The 20,656-nt window shown below is 54.1% G+C and overlaps 2 protein-coding genes across 2 annotated transcripts in view; one reads left to right on the top strand and one right to left on the bottom strand.

Annotated features, from left to right (window-relative positions):
• Positions 1-18,809, top strand: part of LOC128801753 (zinc finger protein 239-like) — a 45,846-nt gene extending 27,037 nt beyond the window's left edge. The window contains exon 2 of the mRNA XM_053967860.1: positions 16,976-18,809. Coding sequence (XP_053823835.1) covers positions 17,003-18,163 — 1,161 coding nt within the window. The 5' untranslated portion in view covers positions 16,976-17,002 and the 3' untranslated portion in view covers positions 18,164-18,809. The remainder of the gene's footprint in view (positions 1-16,975) is intronic.
• On the bottom strand, positions 1,234-9,695 carry LOC128801679 (serine/threonine-protein kinase Pak-like). Its single transcript, XM_053967723.1, has 11 exons — positions 9,543-9,695; positions 8,712-9,006; positions 8,396-8,600; positions 7,829-7,942; positions 7,339-7,376; positions 6,719-6,782; positions 3,849-3,966; positions 3,356-3,455; positions 2,741-2,937; positions 2,186-2,323; positions 1,234-1,734 (listed from the first exon to the last, which is right to left on the bottom strand). The coding sequence occupies exons 1-11, from the start codon at positions 9,693-9,695 to the stop codon at positions 1,645-1,647; spliced, it is 1,512 nt and encodes a 503-aa protein (XP_053823698.1). The 3' UTR covers positions 1,234-1,644.
• Positions 18,810-20,656: the final 1,847 nt, after the last annotated feature.

Raw genomic sequence — 20,656 nt, 5'->3', positions numbered from 1 at the left:
CCCCCCCCTTGGACTGGTGAAAACATCTGTGGTCATCTTGGGCTATTTCTCTTGTGCTGGGGAGTGTTTTTTGTTGTGCCTTAATAAACAAGTTTTTTCCACTTCCCCTCTTAAGGAATTCCTCCTAAACCTGGTGGTGGGGGGAAGTTGAGGAGGGTTTGGTTTCCTATAAGGGGCTCCTTTGGAGGTGTTTTCCCCTAATTTGTCCTAAACCAGGACAGCCTGGCAGGGACATGCCACTCCTGCCTACTAGGACATCCTGCCCTACCTGCCAGGGACATCCCACCTGCCCTGTTATCCCATCCTACATGCCGGGGACATGCCCTTTAGGACATGCACATCCCACCTGCCCTGCTGGGGACATTCCCCTTGCCTTGATTGCCAGGGACTTACTTTGCCCCTAGGCCACCTCCACACGCTCAGAGGAGGGCCTGCTTTACTTTTAAGGAGACGCCTCAGTTGCTCCTCTATTCCACTCGCTTCTCCCCGTTCCCAGCCGGCCCCTTCACAGGAGTCTGGAAACGCGGTACTAGCGGGTCCCTCTCACTTCAGGGTTCCAACCTGCCAGCCCCTGTCTCACTCACTCACTCACTCACTCGCTTCTCTCCCTGTTTTTCTTACCAATCCGACGCTCCTCTGCGTTGCTCGTCTCATGCTGATCCTAGGGTCCGAAGGTAGCCAGCGACTCCCGATGGTCCCTCGAAGCAGGTGGTCGAGCTGATCAGCTGTCCGGGGGTCCTCTTCGGGTGTGGCTATCCCGGACGAGCCCCCAACTGAAATGAACAGGGCTAATGTCTTTATTAATGTTCAGCACTTTATTAAAAAGATCAGCTGGGCAGGGGGCTCGACACAGAGCTCGCCCCCGCGGTCGTAGCTTTCCCAAGTGGCCGAAAGGAAGGAGGCGTGCAGAGTCGGTCACTGAAGTCCAGAGCAGCAGCTGTCCCTTCTTCTTTCCTTGTGGCACACCGGTGGCCAGAGGGTGAGGAGGCGTGGCATGCAGAGTCTGTTGCTGAAGTCCAGAACAACAGCTGTCCCTGCTCCTTCCCTGGTGGCAGCACCACGGCTCTCTCTCTTTCTGTCTCCCTGCTTCTCACAGCCTAACCTAGTCTATTCTTTTTTAGGTGATGGTGACAGGTAAAAGTCAATCGATACTTACCTAGAGTTAGTAGCTTTCTTGGTGTTGCCATGGGAACTAAGAAGGCCCTGCCTGCGTCTCTGGGGAACACGTGGAAAGTGTTCATTACAACTTACATTAGCAAGCTTCAAGCTGCTCATTTCACCTAAATCCAAATGGATTTCTACCCTGTTAAATTTTCACTCTGTCTCACTGACTCTGCAGATGCCGAGGCTGCTCTGGGCTCTGCCAGGGCTCTGCTGGGGCTCAGCTCTGGGCGAGGCTGGGCCCGCTCTCCCCTCACATTGCTCCGGGCAGCTGAGTCACAGAGGGAGAAGGAAGGGACACCTCAAGGGAGTTGAGGTTTAAGAGAGTTTTTATTCAAAAAGCTGCCATACCAAACAGGCTGTCATAAGAACCATAACAAACAGGCTGTCCTAACTACCATAACCATAACTAGCACTGCTAACTACCATGACTAACTAGTTGTCCTAACTAACTACTGCAGCTAAAAGCTGTCCTCCAGTGCTTCATCTCCTCCGCTGCTCCCTCAGTTGCTTGGCTGCGGTGATCAGAGGGGTCAGGCTGGAGAGAGGCTTGGCTGATGATAAAAATGGGTGCTGCCCAAAGGATAAAAAAGAAAGAAATGAACCGTCACTTTCCAGAGTCCACTTCCTCTCAGGCTCTGTGGCAACAGGACAAAGGGAAATGGTCTGAAACTCAGGAGAGGGAAGCAGGCTCAGATGAGATCGAAGGCAGATTTTTTTAACCAGGAGAGTGGGGAAGCACTGACAGAAGGTGCCCAGAGATGTGGCAGGTGCCTTCTCCCTGGAAACATCCAAGCTCAGGTCAGGCAGGGCTCTGAGCCACCTGACCTGCTGGAAGATGGCCCTGCTCGTTGTGGGGCACCAGCTGCAGATGCCCTGGAAAGGACCCTGCCAAGCCAAACCAGGCGAGGATTCTGCTTGCTTTGCGTGTGGAAAGCAGTGAGACTGGAGACTCTCGGAGGGGGCCCCACAAGAAAACCCCTCCCTGACGCTGCTGCTTCCCCTGCAGCCGCTTGGCATTCACCTGCAGCAGCTCCTGGGCAGAGCAGCGCCGCTCCTCATCCGGCTCCAGGCTGCACTCGAGGAAGTCCCGCAGCAGAGCCGACAGGCGCCTGGGCTCCTGCAGCTGCGGGGTCCCGTTCTGCCAGATCAGAGCGCGAGCCTGCAGGAAAAGCAAACTCAGCGCTCTGCCAGCTTCCTTCACACCCACAAGTGCTCACATCGAGCCCGGGTTCCCAGCCCCAGCTCCAGGGGCACTCTCCTCCCAGACAGAGATGCTGCTCACAGCTCATTTTTCTATGCCAACCAAAAAACCCACACCCTGGTGCTGCCACAGCCATTGTAAAGAGCTGATGCACTCGCTTCACATTTTCAGGTCATCCTCACAGCCAGAAGAGCTGCAACAACGTAAATCCCAACGCAAATTGTTGCTGGACACTGCAGAATATTCGTCTGTGTTGAGGCTCGAGTCCTCTGGGAATTCCCTTCCCCATGGGCAGAATCCTCCAGCTGCTGCTCCCAGTGCAGGGTCACCCTGTGCTCACAGGCCTCTGCACCCACTGCAGAATTTGCCTCTTACCATGGCCCTCATTTCCTTGAAGTAAGGAGGTTCTCCTTCCACCATCTCGATGGTCACAATGCCAAAGGACCAGATGTCCACCTTGGGGCCATAAGGAGAACTGGTGACAACTTCTGGGGCCATCCAGTGAGCAGTGCCCACCATGGAGCTGTGCTGGTCCTGCTCAGGGCTGAGCTGAGCGCAGAGGCCAAAATCAGCTGAGGACAGAAACAAACACTGTCAAAGGCAGCTGGAATGAGGAAACCAAGCACAAAGACTCCCCACTCTCAGTCTGAGAATGCAGTACTGAAGTCAGCTGGAAAAGTCCTCAGCGCTGTAGCCAAGGAAAGATGGAACTGGACCCTTAAAGAAACCCTCAGCTTTTGTGCAGCAGCTTTTACTGATTCCCTTGAAGCTGTAGATTCCAACTCCTGCCCCTCTGGAAGGGCCATTCCCAGAGCAAAGGCACTCCTGACAGCCTGCTCCTCTCCTGAGCTCTCTGCAGGGGCAGCCGCTCTCAGCTGGCAGCAGGGGCCGGGCAGTGCCCCCAGCAGCCCTTGTGGGGCTCTGGCCGTCACTGGGAAGCAGCCCCACAGCCGCAGCCCAGGAGCGCCGTGCCTGGCCAGGAACACCCACCCAGCTTGACAGAGCCGTCCATTCCCAGAAGGATGTTGGAGCTCTTCAGATCTCTGTGGATCACCCGCTTCGCATGGAGGAAATCCAGGCCCTGCAGACACTGAGAGAGAACAAGAAACACAAGGGTAAAAACCAATGGCCAGAATATATCACACAAGAAAGGACAGTTTCAAATTCTGCCAGCAGCAACTTTGCTGTGACAGGCCAGGAGTGCAGTGCAGACAAGCTCCAGGCAAACGGTTCAAGGCAAAGCTGAGAACAGCACATCAAATCCAAAACAGACAGAGAGGACCACAACAGCAGGAAAGAGAACAAGAACAGAGGAGAAGTGCAGTGCTGCTGGCAGGCCGTTCACTGCAGGGGCTCTTTCTTCTCCAGCTCATAAAAACAACAGAGAAACAAAGCCCTGAGCATGGAGCCACTCCTGTTCTCACGCCCTGTTGGGAAGGACCATCGTGTCCAAGGCACGGCAGTCACAAGCAGGATCCCTCACCTCCCGACTGACAGCTGCCATCTCTCCTTCAGCCATGCCTGTCGTTCTGACAACGTCCTGCAAAGTTCCTCCATCCATGTACTCCATCACCAGCCAGAGATCTCCATCAACAAGGAAGCTGGAAGAGGAAAACAATGGCATGGAGACCAATGTGCAGTGCTCAATTCCCCCATGGAAAAGCCTGGAGTGGAGTTTTGTTTCCAGGTCACTTGTCAGTGAGGACAGGATCAGATGGAGAGACATTCCTGCCAGGCTGCACAGCCCTTGGAATCTGCACAGTCTAAATGAGGAGACACCTGTGAGAAAGGAGAGGCCTTAGATGGCAAGCGGGTGAAAAATGCAGTTTAGCAACAGCCCAGATCAATGTGGAACCACAACACTGGCCCCCAGCTGGTTCAGCTTCAGAACTCATCAGTTCCACCGTTCCCTCCAGAACAAGGCAACACAACTCCCAGGGTTATCCAGGGGAGGAGGCCGTGCAGCACTTGGGACAAAAGGGGTCAGAAAACCTTTCAGAAAGTCCCTTCAGAAACAGGCAAGGCCAGTGACAAATGGGCAAATGAGGCATTTCTGGAAACAAGAACCTGGTCTTCCTGGCATCTGCAGCAATGGAAAAGGGCTGGGAAGAAGAAGGGAAATAATTTCTGCTGTGGTTTATCAGCACTTGTTGTAAGACACAGAAAACAGGGTCACCTTGAAGGAAAAACCAAAGCAAAGCAACGAAGGCACATGGAGGGAGCGAACTGCCAGGCTGTTGTTTTGGGAAGACATGGCTGGGTCAGGCATTTTCAAAACAGGCTACAGACTCCGGATGCCAGGAAAGGTTAAGGCAGGGCCCGTGCACGGGATAAGGCCTGAAGCACTCAGCTGTCCAAAGAGTTGACAATGTTGGGGTTCTTCTTGTCCTTCAGGAGCAGGAGCTCATTCACAGCTCGTTCCCTCTTCTGCCCTCTGAGACTCATTTTCTTTATGGCCACCTGAAGGGACATTGCAGACCTTTAACTGGAGGAGTCTGTGGCAGGAGGCCGCAGCAAACACGGAGCGAGTCTTTTTGGAGCTACGGAGACGGGTTGTGCCAAACTGCCTTGGGATGGGACACCAGAGCTCAGCAAGCGCCATTCCCACAGCCCATTGCTCTGCTTGCTGGGGGCTGCTGACAGGACACATGGCCAGAGACATTTGGCCTTGCAAGCTCTGCACAAATGGCCCCTGAGCTGTCAGCCTCCAAGCTCTAACAACATTCTCTGCACCTACAGTCTTCTCAAATGGCCTCAACACTCTCATTATTATTCAAACACATTTTGCAAGCAGGAGGTAATTCTGGTTCTGTGAAAACAGAGCAGAACAGCCGGGAACCCTTCATAAATTCTATGGGATTTGGTCATGATTTCAGATGCAACTGCTCTGGTTGGGATTGCACAACAAAGCAAACACGCACATCCATTGCTCAGGTGATCCCTGTCACAGGCTGTCACTGACCCCAGAGCCAAACACAACTGCAGGGTTTAGGGGAGAACTTGGCTCTGGACATCCATCTTCTCATTTCTCTCCCTCTCTCTCTGTGAACAGCTGAAGTGGAACTAAAACCCCAAATTGAGCCCAACTGGGATCTCTCCCTAATTAGGCCTTGAGGTACCCTTTGAAGATGAAAGGCAGGATGGAAAAACTGCTAAATAGTGCTCCTGACTGAGGCTGGGGTGAAGATAAATTGGGCCTCAGTCTCCAGCACTGATGCATTCACACTTTTAGATATGAAGACCAAGCCAGCGTGTCCTGCTCTGACAGACACCGCTGCCCTCCTTGCATTCCTTTGGGCACTTCAGAAGGACCAAGTCTGTCCCAGCTGTGCTCTGCAGCCTGACACTGCTCTGCCTTCAGAGGAGCAGCCTGTGCAGGAAAGCTCTGCTGGCCCCCAAAGCTGCAGCCACAGCTCCCAGCAGAGGGGAAAGCCCTGGAGAGCTGCCAGACGTGCTGGGCGCGTTGACACCGACCTCTCCTCCTGTGGCCCTGTCCAGTCCTTTAGAAACGGTTCCGAAAGCCCTGGAGACAAAACAGCAGAGAAGAAAGAGGCAGCGCTTTAGGCCCTGGCAGTGAAAGCCAGCCCAGACAGGAGATCTCTGCTGCCTGCAGCGTTCACAAACACCTGGGTGCATCGACCCTTCCAACAACAGCGCAGCAGCCACCAGCCCTCTGCCATGCAAGGTGTGCAAGAGAAAACTGAGACCCAACACGAAGGAATTGGGCTGGAGCAAATCCCAAATGTCCACGCTGAACTGCTTTAGTTCAAAGCCCAGGGTGAGCAATGGGTGTCTAAAGAACTGGGAAAGAATGCATTTCATCCTTTTCCATTTCCTGCCTAAGACCTGCAGGATCCACAAGGGTCCTGCCAGCAGGCAGGTGATGCATTTTCCCCCAGAGTGCATCAGCTCTGTGTCTGTTACTGAATGCATGGGCTCTACTACCTGTGCTAGAACAGAGCACTTATTAGTTCATCTCTGGTTTCTGTTTCTAAACCATTAGGTTGATAATCCTGACCGGAGGATATTTTTTGAAGCAAAATATTTGAAAGAAATCTCCTTGAGAACTGGTTTCTGACAGTCACCAGATGTTGAGTGGCTCTTTTAGGCAATCCAAAACCAGGGACAGAAGATCTTCCAGGTCCTGCTCCTTGCTGCAGGCAGGACACTGCCAGCCTCAGGGGCTTTGATGGTGCTTTCTGAGCACAGTTATCAATTCTGATCAGGACTGAGAGACAGCAGGATGGTACCCCAGTGTCTGGAGGTGCTTGGAGCTCTCCTGACTTCTCACTTGGTCCTGCACCAGCACAACACCTGGGCCTGCTTGTGCAGAAGTAACTGCCGTGCACTTACCCTTGGCCAATCTGCTCCACTTCCAGGTATTTCTCGGCAGGCTCCGCCAGGCTCACGCTGTTCCCTGAAAGAAACCACGTGGAAGACGCTCCCTCCCAGAGTGAGACCCCGCCTTGCAGCAGAGCCAGAATGCAGCCCCCCTCCCTGGGGCCGGCAGCCCCTTGGTCTCAGCTGGGGAAGGACAATCAATGGCCCTGGGACATTCAGCTGCAGAGCAACACTGGGTGCAGCTGATGCCGAGACACACACACAGCAGCCTGCTCTGCTCAGTTATCACCTTCTTTATCCTCAGCTGCACATCCAGCTGCACTAAGCAGAAATTGGGTTTGGAGCTGTTCAAACCAACAATGGGCTAAAGTCGACATTGCCACTTATTGTTGGGAATTCGATATTCCACCATGGCTAAAGCCAGCAAGCAATGCTCTGCCTGCAAAACCAGACCTGCAGCTCTTCAAAAGCTCTTCAGCAGAAAAGGAGAAAACTGCCAGGGATCCCTTTGCTGCTGCAAGCACACTGACAGCAACTTTCCTTCTGCCTCCCAGGCTGGCACTTGGCTGCCACATGCCGAGCTCACAACTTGCTGCACAAATCCAAACACCAAAGGTTCCTTCCCCACTCACCGAAGGAGGAGCTGCTCAGGATCCACACATGAGGTGCCCTGCAAGGGAAGAGGGAACATGAACCAGATGTTGTCAGGAAAAAACCTGCCTGTGGTGGGAAATGCCATGGAGCAAGGCAAACCCGAGAGAGCATTTTGCTTTCACAGCGTCCCTGCAGGAGCCACAGTCCCTTCACACAGCAAGAGAACAGCACAAAATACTGGGCTGGGTCAGTTCTTGGCTGCACCAGCAAACGGAGGGAGTTCCAGGCTCTGCTGCCACAGACTCCCCGCTTGAGGGAACAGAACCCCCCAGGGCTCATTGCAAATGCTGTGCACGCCCCGCTGGCTGCAGACACCCCCTTTTGCAGCTGCAGCTGCTGGCAGGAGCTCTCCCAAACCAATGGTGTCTTCATGGCAATTTGGTTACAAAGTCAACTCAGGTCCAGAGGAAGAACAGAAAGCACACAGCAAGCCCAAAGCCACAGCACCGAGGGGAAAGCTCAACTTACGTGCCAAGGGAGTTAAAAAATACTCCGAATACGCCACAGAGTACAGCGTGCAAACTGCAGCAACCACGTGCTGGATCATTTTGGCTGCGCTGCACACGTCTGCTGACTGCAGCCCTGCAAGCACGGAAGGAGATCCGTCAGGGGTGGTCTGGCTGCTGAGAATGCCTCGGGCAGGAGGATCCTCCGCAGCAGAGGGGCCCCCGCTGGAGCAGCCTGTCCTGGAAGGACTGAGCCCGTGGCACAGTGACCCACGCTGCAGCACTTGGAGGGGGGCTGTGCCCCAGGGGATGGACTCCGCTCGGAGAAGTTCCTGGACAAGTCTCCGGTGGGAGAGAGCGCAGGGTGCAGCAGTGGAACGACTCCTGTCCCTGAGCAGAGGGAGAAGGCACGGGGGATGAACTGAGCATGGCCCCATTCCCTGTCTCCTGCCCTGCCGGGGGAGGAGGTGCAGCTGGAAGGAGGGAGGCCTGGGGGAAAGCTGCATCCAAGGCTCTTCCTTGACTTCTCACTCTCCTGCTCGGAGGTTTTGGAGTTTTCTGCCCGAAATCGCTCCCCTGCCCCACTCACCCCCAGGGCTTTTTTCTCCCTTTTTGGGGGAAATCAAGCGCTGCACTGATGCTGCTAATTAGGCGCAGGAGAAGTGGGGCTCGTGGGCTTGCCGCAGAGGCGGAGGCAGCGAAGGCGCAGGGCCGGGAAAGCCGTGTCGGGAGGTGCGGAGAAGTTTGTTTGTGTTTGCGCTGGATGCCGGCCCGGGCCCGGGCCCGTTCCAGGGCTGTTCCTCAGCTGCGGCTTTGCCCTCGCCCAGCCCGGGGGGCCCTGAGAGCGCGGGGCGAGGCGGTGCCGTGTGCAGAGCCCGCCCCTCGCTGCGATTGGCCGGCTGTGCCGTCAGTCGTGGTTGTGGCGCGCTGATTGGTGAGAGCGGGGCGAAGCACGGCCCCGCTGGCGGCCTGAGGGCGGCCCTGGCTGGGCAGCGGCGCCATTGGCGGAGCGTCTGTGCGGGCCCGGGAGCGGCGGCAGCGGCCGGAGGCCGGGGAGGCGGCATTGGCAGAGCTGGGAGGCGGCCCCGGCGCAGGTGGGAGCCGCGCTGGGTTCTGCGGGGGCTCGGGGCTCGCTGCGGGCGGAGGGGGCGGCAGGGGGCTGCGGCGGCTTGCTTGTGCCGTGTCCGGCCCGTGGTGGCCCTGGGCCGAGGGCGCTGCGGGAGCGGCTGCCCGCGCTCTCCTTCCCGCCGCTGCCTGGGCAGGAGCCGCTGCCGGAGCAGCGCTGCCTCGTCCCGCTTGCTGTGGCTAGGACAGAGGTGGCTGCCCCGTCGCCGGGAGCGTGCGGGGAAATTCACGTCGCCGGAGGCTTCTGTGCCCAGAGGAGACCGAGGAGTCCTGTCAAAGTGACTTTATTGCTGGGCAGAGGGAGAGGCCGTGGGGCATTTGCCGTGCGCTCTCTGCCCTTGCTGTAGTACGCAGCCTCCTTTTTATGCTCCTTTTCCCGGCCGCATCTCCCTCTGCCTTTGCCCGCTGCCTGAGGGACTCGGGAGGTTCCGACTTCCCGATGCGCCTGCTGCCTGTCCTCGTTAATGTGCACCCTCCTGGTGTATAACAGCCGATATTCGTGGCTCTGTGAAGTCTTTGTTCTTCTGGAAGTTGAGGAATTTAGCGGGACTTTGAGCAGCAGTCTGGATCAATTTGTAACATTTATTGGAACTGATGGTTTCTCCCGTTACTTCCTTATCTACAAGTCCCTGGCCCTGTCTCCAGGCAGATTCACTCATTGACTCTGTTTTGTTCTTCCCGGGTCCCCTTTGGTTGTAGGATTTGTTCTGCTGGCCGTTCATCTTTTCCCCATTTTTGGGCGCTCCCTCCAGCCGGGGCTGCATCAATCGACCGTTTTTTTCTGATTACATCATCAAATACTTGAATTCCAGCTGATTTCCCTGAACTTGTTAGAGCAAAACCCCCAGTGCTCTGATGCTCCCTGTATAGCATAGACAGTGACAGCACATGTTGGAGTGGGCAGAGGGATGATCCCCCCCCTTATTTTAGTGAAGTTTTGACGACATTCTCCATTTGCTGTTTTCCTTTGCAGCTTCACCCATTTCTGTTGCAGAGTCAGAGATCCTGACCATGGGCTCTGCCTTCAGCTGTGCCAATTGCATCTGTGCAAGCAGGCAGAGCTTGGGGTGAGGGGCAGAGGGAATCAGCCCAATTCCTGCCCCAGGCAAGAAGAGCCGGGTACATTGTCCGCACTTTGCCCCAGCAGTGTTAATTTGCATTTCTAAAGCTCCTCTGCTGGCTGCCTGGAATGCAGCTTCTCTCCCAGAGCAGCCTTCAGCAGCCTCACATGTGGCCCCCCCACAACCTGCTTTTTTTTTTTTTTTCCTAATTTTGCTATGTCTCACGCAAACATACACAAAAAAATTCCGAGGCAATTAAGTTTTTTCTACTTCGCCTCGAAGTACAAACTCATTCTCCCATCCCTGACCCAAACCTAACTGGCAATACAGAACAAGGATTATTACAAAAAATACTCTAATGCTATAAATTTTGCACTGAAACTGCAGGAAAAAGAAAAACTCCACCAATATGTTTAGTGTTAGAGTCAAGGCATTATTGATTCTAGCCAGGATGTGCTACAGAAATCATTCCATCCCCACATAGCCCGGCTGTGCAGAGAAAATCGTTCTGTGACACGTGGGTTTTACTAGATTTCCCCCAAACTTGATACAGTCTGAACCAATCGAAACCCATTGGTTTAATGTTCTGTAGTTTCAAGTCGTGCAGTTTTTAGTATTTGGGTTCCTATTGGATCCGGATTTGTTTGCTTCTGATGTTAATTATGTGGGAACTGCTGGATTTCCTTCTCAGCCTTTTGCAGAGCAGGTGTCTCCAGCTGTGCCGGGGGCAGTGTCTGGGGTAGGTGTTGGTTGCTGTTTGCTGCTGGGCGTTGCTGTTTTGCTGCTGGTCGTTATCTTTGTGGGTATCTTTTGGGCCATTCGCAGAGTGTTGAGCTGTTCAACTCATCTCCATGGAGTGGTGGGACATCCCTTGAAAAAAACCTTTAAACTTTCATTCCCCAAGGCCAAGGCAAAGCAAGCCTGAGTAGAGAAATAAAATGTTAAAACAGTTGAAGTCGATGCCCTGGTGTATTTTCCATGGATGCAATGGCAGGCAGCGCAGTGTGTGAGTGTAAGTGAGAGGCAGAGTGGAATTGTGCCGTTGTGTTCCCCAGCAGGTGCGGCAGTGCAGGCACAGAAAGCACTGAAGCTGCAGCAGTGGCAGCAAGGATTGGCCCCGGTGTCTGGAGATGCCAAAGGAGGGTGGGCAGGCGGAGGATTTGAGCAGAGGATGTGTGGGCAGGCCCAGGGCCTTGCCCCGCTGTGGAGGCCTGGCTGCTGCTGCGCTGCCTTCAGTGCAGGCTCAGTGGGGGCCTCCCATCCTCCTGCTGCAGGCGGGAAGTGCAAATCTCCGGGGCTTCAGAGCCCTGGAGCCGAGGCTGAGGGGTCCCCCCGTGTTCAGCTGTGCTGGCGACTGTTTCTGGCCTCAGGGCCACTTGGCACGGGCCGCGCCACTTGGCCACCAGTGGTGCTGCTTTGCAGTCCTTAGGCAGGGCCCGATGTCCTGCTTGGATGTTGGCAACAGCCAAGTGCCAAGGCAGGCTCTGTGCCAGCCCTGTGGCTCTGTGCCAGCTTCCTGTGGCAGAGATTTCACAAGAGACAGGATTCTGGCCACAGACTGCCTTAGATGTCCATCCCTTACCTCCAGCCTGCACTAGGTGGAGAATTAGCAGGGTAAGGAATTGCCAGGATGAATTGCAAGGGAGACAATTGAATATCTGCCCTGGGTCTGGCTCTTCTTCTTGCCAAAGCCAATGGCAAGAGCCGTACCCATGGCATCTTGGTTTCCAGCCCTGACTCCTTGCCAGGGGCTGTTTGGGTGGGCTCTCCCCTGCCCAGGAGGGCAATGCCTCTGCCAGGTGCTTGTGGCCAACCCCGTCCCCTGGGTGCTGGGGCCCCCTTGGGCCCTGGGGTTGATCCCTGAGGGGCTGTAGGAACTGTGCCATGGCCTTTGCCTTCAACTTGGCCTTTGGCTCATCCCTCCTTGCATTCAGCTGCTGTGTCTTTGTGCCCAAGTGCTCCAGGGCCTTCTTCTGCCACTCCTGCAGCCCCGCTCAGTGCCTGTGGGTGCTCATCCTCTGAGAGCTGCTGAGCTTTCTGCAAAATCTTTCCTTTCTCCAGCGACCCAAACAAATGGTTCATAGAAAATCCTGATCCTTGCATGTACACTCTGCATTTCCCAGCTGTTCCTTTGTTTTCCTGCTTGTGCTCAGGGTCCCCTCCAGAGCCCGTATGGCAGAGCCGGTCCCTGTCCTGCCGCAGTGTCCAAAGGTGGCCCCCCCGGCAGGCAGGGCCGGCAGCTCCCCGGGGCTGGGCAGCGGCCGGGGCGTCCCGCAGCCTCCTGGGGGCCGGGGGCCAGTGCCGGCCCTGCCCGGGGTTGGAGGGGTCAGGCAGCGCCCGGCGCTGAGCCCCGGCTGCCCCACAGCCCCAGCCCGGCCCCGCAGCTCCCCACAGGCCCCCAGCCCGAGCTCCCGGTCCCGCAGCTCTGCGCCCGGTGCTGCCGCTGCCCACCGCAGAGAAACCCCCTGACATCCTGACCTCCTTCCTTTCCTGTCCTGGAAACCGGGGATGGAGAGGATCTGGATCAGCTGGCCAATTCTGAGCATAAAAGAGTGATGGAAAACATCTCAGTGCTCTGTATTTTTCTCTTCCTCCTCTTTTCCATTATCCTTTTTGTCACCACATTTATTCCTCGTGCTGCTTCTTGCCTTCCCCATATTGCTGCACACTCCCCTTCACCCGATCCCTTCCCAGCACACCAACACCATCCATCCCCTGTTGTCCAAATCCCTTCTCCTCTTCCCTTATTGCCCCTCTGGGTGTCCATGTCCTTAATTACCTGTGGGGGAATGTGCAAACGACCTCAACATTTTCCCAAGGGACCCTTCAGAGACATTTTGGGCTCATCATCCCTTTGGCCAGGACCCCTCCCTGGCTTTCCCTTTTCTCCCCTCCATGGGATCTCTCCCATTGTGGGAGGACACAGCCTCCTTTTCATGCTAATTCTCCTGGCCACATCTCCCTCTCCCTTTCCCCACTGGCTGAAGTACTTGAGAGCTACAGACTTCCCAATCCACCTACTTCATACCCCCTTCATATGCACCCCACTATTGTATAGCAAACGATATTCATGGATGTGTTAAGGCTTTGTTGTTCTTCTGGAAGTTCATGAATTGAGCAGGACCTTGGCTGAGCAGCAGTCTGTGTCATCAATTGATACCATTTTCTGAAACTGATGGCTTCTCCTTTCACTTCCTTATGTACAGGTCCCTGGCCCTATCTCCAAGCAGATTGACAGCATCTGTTTGTAAAGACACTTTCCTCTTGTTCCTTTCATGGGGGTGCCCCGTTTGCGGCAGGAGCGGCTGCAGTGGGGACCGAGTGCGGGCGGAGGCGGCCGAGAGCCCAGCGCTGCCCCAGCCCGACCTGCCCCAGCTCCATCCCTGCCCCTGCGCTGGGATGCTGTGGGTCTGGGGGGAAGAGGGAGCCGGCAGTGGGTGCTGGACTGGGGGCAGGAGGAGAAGGGAAGAGAAGCAGGGTTGAGGAAGTGTCATGGTTGGACACTGGCGCAATGCTAACGTCTTTATGAAAATGTACTTTCTTTAAATAAATGCTGTGACATGTTATCAGGAACAGAGTAGAGCAGGCCCAAGCTTAATAACAAAGGAAAAAAACTTTATTAAACTACTACTAATACAGAAAACATATAAACTAAATCTAGGATGAAGACCCTTTAAAACACTCTTCTTCCTCTTAATTTCTAAAAACACTCAGCTATGAAATATTACTCGGGATTCTTCATTAAATTATTACTCTTCAGGTAATCTATACTTAAACTATCAAGGGAGAGAGAAGTCTCTCTTGCACTACAGACCCCCTAGGAAACACAGCTGCTACCCTGTGTTTCCTTGTTACACATGGCAACTGCCCAGAGAAAATCTGCCAGTGTGACACTCTTCATTCTATGTCACAGTGCTCTCACTACCGTGCATGGACAGACTGCTCATAGGGCTCTTTTAAGGATGCTTTACTACAGACCTAAAGATAACAGCAGTTCAGTTTCTCATCTTGGGACTACAGTCCCCGCTATTTTCCCCTGGTGCCGAGGGGTTGAAACAGGACTCATCTTCTTCCTGAAGACAGAGGGTATCAGTATTCCTTCTTTAGCTCTCTTCGTTTCTCGCTATTTTTGTGCTGTTCAAAGTTGAAACAAGTCTCCCTGGGTCACTACTGTGTCCCTTTAAAATGCAGTTTCTATTGCAGGAGATTTTGGTTCAGTCTATGGTTAACAAGAAAAGTCTAGCTAAAAGCTACTTCATCATTTCTTCCTACTTAAATATTTCTTCTTTTAACATTTTAGGTCCCGGACTATCTCTCTTCTACTATAAATCAAGGAGGAGTAATACTTTTAAAAAGCTTTCATTTTTTGGAAAGGGTTAAACGTTCAAACTCCTTGGATGGCTGATATCTCGGTCTGATGTTCTGCTTCTTACGCTGGGCACTATCCCCCCCCCTTCTCCTTCTCTGCCGGCAAATTTCTAAGTGCCGCCAGGCTCTCTGTCTCTTTCCCTCTTAGGGGAGAAGGGGCGGGGGGGCAAAGGCATCTCCACTTCTCTCCACCCTTCCGTCCAGGAGCTGGCTCGGTTCCAGACCCTCAGCCCCCTCGGCCTACCTGGACAAGGCCGCGTGGCTTCCCCTCCCCCACCCAGCCCGAGGCTGGGCAGGGGAGAGTCTGCACTCTCTGAGGACCCGAACCAAAAGAGAGAGTTCTCCTGGGAGTTCTTGCTTTTAACCCCCTGTGTTCTCAGAGGCGTGTCCATACTTTCAGTGGTCACTCCAGGTGCTAATATCTAAACCTGACCACTGATTGGTTTGACCCAACTTCCTGGAAAAAATTCACTTCCTTGTCAAACCACGACACTCTACCCTTCGCCTTTGAGAACACACATTTCTAAAATTATTATTAAAATTACATTCAACACACTTCTACATAAAACAATAACTTACACTAACTTTCTACTTCTATATTGGTACTATAACTTAATACATGCTTTGCTCTCATTCTTTTTGATTTTATTTTACAGCTCTCATTTTATCTTTATCTCATCTTGCTCAGAATTTGATTCCCGGTCAGGGAACCAAAAATGTCATGGTTGGACACTGGCGCAATGCTAACGTCTTTATGAAAATGTACTTTCTTTAAATAAATGCTGTGACATGTTATCAGGAACAGAGTAGAGCAGGCCAAAGCTTAATAACAAAAGAAAAAAACTTTATTAAACTACTACTAATACAAAAACCACATAAACTAAATCTAAGATGAAGACCCTTTAAAACACTCTTCTTCCTCTTAATTTCTAAAAACACTCAGCTATAAAATATTACTCAGGATTCTTGATTAAATTACTACTCTTCAAGTAATCTATACTTAAACTATCAAGGGAGAGAGAAGTCTCTCTTGCACTACAGACCCCCTAGGAAACACAGCTGCTACCCTGTGTTTCCTTGTTACACATGGCAACTGCCCAGAGAAAATCTGCCAGTGTGACACTCTTCATTCTATGTCACAGTGCTCTCACTACCGTGCATGGACAGACTGCTCATAGGGCTCTTTTAAGAATGCTTTGCTACAAACCTAAAGATACAACAGTTCAATTTCTCATCGTAAGACTACAGTCCCCCCTATTTTCCCCTGAGGCCGAAAGGTTTAAACAAGACTCATCTTCTTCCTGAAGACAGAGGGTATCAGTATTCCTTCTTTAGCTCTCTTCGTTTCTCACTATTTTTGTGCTGTTCAAAGTTGAAACAAGTCTCCCTGGGTCACTACTGCATCCCTTTAAAATGCAGTTTCTATTACAAGAGATTTTAGTTCAGTCTATAGTTAACAAGAAAAGTCTAGCTAAAAGCTACTTCATCATTTCTTCCTATATTTCTTAAATATTTCTTCTTTTAACATTTTAAGTCCCAGACTATCTCTCTTCTACTATAAATCAAAGAAGAGTAATACTTTTAAAAAGCTTTCATTTTTTAGAAAGGGTTAAACGTTCAAACTCCTTAGATAGCTGATATCTCTGTCTGATGTTCTGCTTCCTACGCTAGGCACTATCCCCCCCCCTTCTCTTTCTCCTCTGTTACCAAATTTCTAAGTGCCGCCAGGCTCTCTGTCTCTTTCCCTCTTAGGGGAGAAGGGGAGGGGGAGCATCTCTGCTTCTCTCCACCCTTCTGTTCACAAGAGCTAGCTTAGTTCCAGACTTTCAGCCCCTTGGCCTACCTAGACAAGGCCGCGTAGCTTCCCCTCACCCAAGCAGCCCGAGGCTGGGCAGGGGAGGTCTGCACTCTCAGACGACCAAAATCAAAAGAGAAAGTTCTCCTGAAAGTTCTTACTTTTAACCCCCTGTGTTCTCAGAAGCATATCCATACTTTCAGTAGTCACTCCAAGTACCAATATCTAAACCTGACCACTGATTAGTTTGACCCAACTTCCTAGAAAAAATTCACTTCCTTGTCAAACCACAACAGGAAGAAAATGGTCAAACGCTGCACGTGGCAGGAGAAGGTGGGATTGTGCAGGAGAAGGAGGAATAGCAGGAGGAAGAGGAGTGGGAGGAAGAGCAGAGACACAGGAGGAGGAGGAGGAGGAAGAGCAGAAACAGGAAGCAGCACAAGGTTCCACCCCTCCCTGTATCTGCAGCCTCCCCCCAGCCCCAGGAGCGCTGCTCCCCCCACGTGCAGCAGGTGAATGGAGGGGGTCCACGATTTTCACGGGGGTGAATCTTGGTGTTTCTGAGCTTGCTTGGGCTAAATGTTGGTGCTTTGGTTTTATGTGGCAGTTGAATCTTTATCTTTTGGAGGAGGTTTTTGCTGACTTGCGATGTTTGGGGAGTTTTTGATCTGTGTCTTGAAGTTTGCAGGATTTCTGGGCTGAATCTTGGTGTTCTGGAGGTTCTTCCAGACACAAGATTCCCATTGATTTCCTGAGATGGAGTTGGGCAGGGAGGAACCTCCAGTCCAAGGTGCTCTCCTCTTGTTTTTCCCCAAACCAGGATTTCTTATATCCAGGGTGTGGCTGGATGGAGGAGGAGGAAGAGCCCCAGAGATCCTGCCCGGGGAGTGGCTGCAAACCCAGCCCAGGGAGCTGCCGGGAGGAAAGAGCCCCCCTGAGCCAGGAAGGCAGACGGAGATCCAGCCAAAGCTCGCAGCTGGTGGAGAAGGCTCATGGCAGGGAGAAGCCACACAAGTGCTTGGACTGTGGGCAGGGCTTCAGCTGGAGCTCCAAGCTGATCCGGCACCAGAGGATCCACACTGGGGAACGGCCCTACAAGTGTGGGGAATGTGGGAAGGGTTTCAGAGACAGCTCCAACCTGATCGAACACCAGAGGATCCACACTGAGGAACGGCCCTACGAGTGTGGGGAGTGTGGGAAGGGTTTCAGAGACAGATCCCACCTGAACCAGCACCAGGTGATTCACACTGGGGAACGGCCCTATGAGTGTGGGGAGTGTGGGCAGGGGTTCAGAGACAGCTCCCACCTGATCGAACACCAGAGGATCCACACTGGGGAACGGCCCTACGAGTGTGGGGAGTGTGGGAAGGCCTTCAGCCGGAGCTCCAGCCTAATCCAGCACCAGAGGATCCACACTGGGGAACGGCCCTATAAGTGTGGAGAGTGTGGGAAGAGCTTCAGCCAGAGCTCCCACCTGATCCGTCACCAGGTGATCCACACTGGGGAATGGCCCTACGAGTGTGGGGAGTGTGGGAAGAGCTTCAGAGACAGCTCCCAGCTGATCCAGCACCAGAGGATCCACACTGGGGAACGGCCCTACAAGTGTGGGAGGTGTGGGAAGGGTTTCAGAGAGAGGTCCAGGCTGTTTGAGCACCAGGTGATCCACACCGGGGAACGGCCCTTTGAGTGCTTGGAATGTGGGAAGAGCTTTGGGTGCCGCTCTGCTCTGAGAAAACACCAGTGCATCCACACAGGGGAGAGGCCCTACGAGTGTCCCCAGTGTGGGAAGAGGTTTCGGACCAGTTCCGATCTCCTCCTGCATGAGCGGATTCACACAGAGGAGAGGCCATTCCGCTGCCCCGACTGCGGGAAGGGCTTCAAACACAACTCCAGCCTCACCATCCACCGGCGCATCCACACTGGGGAGAGGCCCTACGAGTGTCCCCCGTGTGGGAAGCGCTTCTCCAGGAGCTCTCACTTGACCCAACACCAACGGAGGCACCACTAAGGGAAGCCCTGTGAGTGCCCCGAGTACGGGAAGAGCTTCATGTGCTTCTGCAGCTCCATCCTCCATGGGAGGATCCACACTGGATGTTCCTCAGTGACCCCCATTGTGCAGAGCCCTGGTGATCCGTGGTCCTGGTGATCCATCTTGGGAAGACCCCTGGATGGAGTGCTCCACATCGTCCTGGCTCCCCGTGGGCACCTGGATGAACTCAGGGGCAGGAGCATCCATCGGGACACAGACCAAAAATGGGAATTCCTTGGGGAGAGTGGATTTGTTGACTTTCAACCCCAGAACATCTTTTGCATTCAGTCCTATCTGCTGGTGGCATCAAGGAATACTGAATGGCCTTGGAGGTCTTTTCCAATTTCAGGGATTCCATCATTTTGATTTCCTATTGCCCAAGGGTGTCTTCCACAGCCAAATGGTGAAAAAGTGGGGAAAAGAGCAAGATTTTGGAGACAGTGGGGTGGAAACTCCACCAAAAAAGGTTCTTCCTTTCTACCCAAGTACGTGGATCCTCAGCCGGCACAGATATGGAGATCCTTTTCTTTTGGCCTTGATTTGCTTTTCATTTCTCTTCATCCCTTCAAAATATCCAGTGTTGAGGTAAAAATAAAGACATTGAACTAAGACATTGGTGTGGTCATGGTAGGACATGACATGGGGGGACACAGACCTGGAGAGTGACATGGGCACGCATGGACATGGAGGGGGATGGGGCCATTCATGGGGACATGGGGGACACAGGCATGGATGGAGACGTGGGGACAATGACAGCGATGCAAACACGGTGGGGTGTTGCATCCTGGGTTTGGGTTCAGATTAGGTGTTGTGATCTTTGTTTGTTTGCTGGTTCTGTGTACCCTTGTGCATCCCCTGTGTTTCCCCACCCCCACGATGGTTAGCTCTAGGCTGCCCGCCATTGGAGCTTCCCCCTGTCACTCTTGTAACCACTCCCTGCCAACTCCTGAGGATTCCGTGCCCGTCACCCCATTCCCGCGGTCCCAGTTGCCCCGAAGCCTCGTGCCCGCCCCTGCCGTGTTCCGGTTGGTCGCTGTCTCCACGTCATCACCACGGCGTCTGTATTCATTGGGCGGAGAGGACTCCCCGTCCTCCCTGTCCCACCCCTATATCATCCCGCTTCCCCCAGCCCCGATGCCATATTCGTCCATGTGAGGTTAGGAGCAGGCCGTCACTTCTCCATCGCGGCTCTCACAGCCAAAAAAGCATCCAGCCGCCACGTGGACGGATTTGAACGAATTTCCTGTCTCTTCGTTTCTTCCCTCGCGCCAACGGCAACGCGCAGCCAGCCCACCCTGGAGAGCGGCAGCAGAAGCGCCTGGGTGTAGCGGCAAAGCACTGGCCCCGACGAGAAGCCGAGGCGCCCAAGCCGGGCACTCGGGAGCCAACTGGAGCCGAGAAAAATAACGCACTGCCGCTAGGGGCGCCCAACGTGGGGCCACGGCCAGCGCGGAGCAGCCAGAGCAGGCAGAGAGTCACCGCGGAGCACCCGGGAGCCGCACAGAGAGAGCGCTGCCACCGCGAAGCCATGCCGCAGAGCTGCAAGCGCCGCTGCCGAGAGGAGCGAGTGCAGTCTGTGCGGAAACCCGCTGCCACCGCAGGGTCGTGGGGAGACAGCCATGGGTGAGGAGATGGTGGAGCATGGTCAGTGACGTGTGGGGACACGGCCATGGCCGGTGCCATGGGGGGAACTGGCAGGGGATGTGGGGGATGCTGGGTTTGAGGGAGTTGAGGGTTCCTGGGAGGGACTTGGGCCTTGCTGAGGCCTTTGGGGAGCCCAGGCCGAGTGGCTCCAGCTGCACTGGGAGACCCTGGCGGAGGTTCTGGGGCAGCTGCTCAAGGACCCCTGACCTGGAGCCCCAGCAGGGCATTGGGCTCCTGGAAGGGGATGAATGTCCTTGTCCCCAGGAGGGAAATCCCAGTACCCCCAGGGTGTCGGGCAGCTGAGAGGCCACAGCAGGGCAGGGAAAGCCAGGCAGAGCTGTCACACTCCTAAGCTACAGCCGAGAAGTCCCAAAACTCAGGGATTCCTCCTAGGAAAAAGTAGCCAGGAGCTGCCTGAATTGAGGGAAAGGGGGGGATGGCACCCCCAGACCGAGCAGGAGGGGCCTGGATCCCCGAAATCCAAGCATAGGTGTGTGGGGTGGGGCTGGAGAGACGATGGGGAAGTGGCAGAAGAGCAGGGGAAAAGAGGATTCAGAGAGAGCAGGAGAGGAATGGGAACTCCAGATTGAGTTGGGAGGGGTCTTTGGGTTGGGGGAGGGATGGGTGACAGGAGGGAAAGGTGGGGATTTATTAGAAAATGGGCAGTTCCATGGGGATCCCATTGTGTCCCCATCGCTCGATCCCTGGAGTGATTCCCTGTGGCTCTGGGGGGGAATGGATCTGCCCTGGGCAGGTCCCCAAGCCCCCTGCCCATCCCTGGGGGGCTCATGGGGGGTTCCCTCCACCCAAACACTGGTGTGCTGCAGC

Source organism: Vidua chalybeata, chromosome 31, assembly GCF_026979565.1.
Source record: "Vidua chalybeata isolate OUT-0048 chromosome 31, bVidCha1 merged haplotype, whole genome shotgun sequence".
Classification (NCBI taxonomy): domain Eukaryota; kingdom Metazoa; phylum Chordata; class Aves; order Passeriformes; family Viduidae; genus Vidua; species Vidua chalybeata.
This window is presented reverse-complemented; position numbering and strand designations above follow the sequence as displayed.

What these genes read in the sequence shown, in the direction of transcription:
- LOC128801679 (XM_053967723.1), bottom strand. Translation starts at nt 9,695, where the DNA reads ATGCAGCCCCGGCTGGAGGGAGCGCCCAAAAATGGGGAAAAGATGAAC. An exon ending in TGGCAGCTGTCAGTCGGGAG is followed by an intron (nt 3,456 to 3,848) that starts GTGAGGGATCCT and finishes GTTCTCTCTCAG; the next exon opens with TGTCTGCAGGGCCTGGATTT. An exon ending in GGACGGCTCTGTCAAGCTGG is followed by an intron (nt 2,938 to 3,355) that starts GTGGGTGTTCCT and finishes TTCTGTCCTCAG; the next exon opens with CTGATTTTGGCCTCTGCGCT.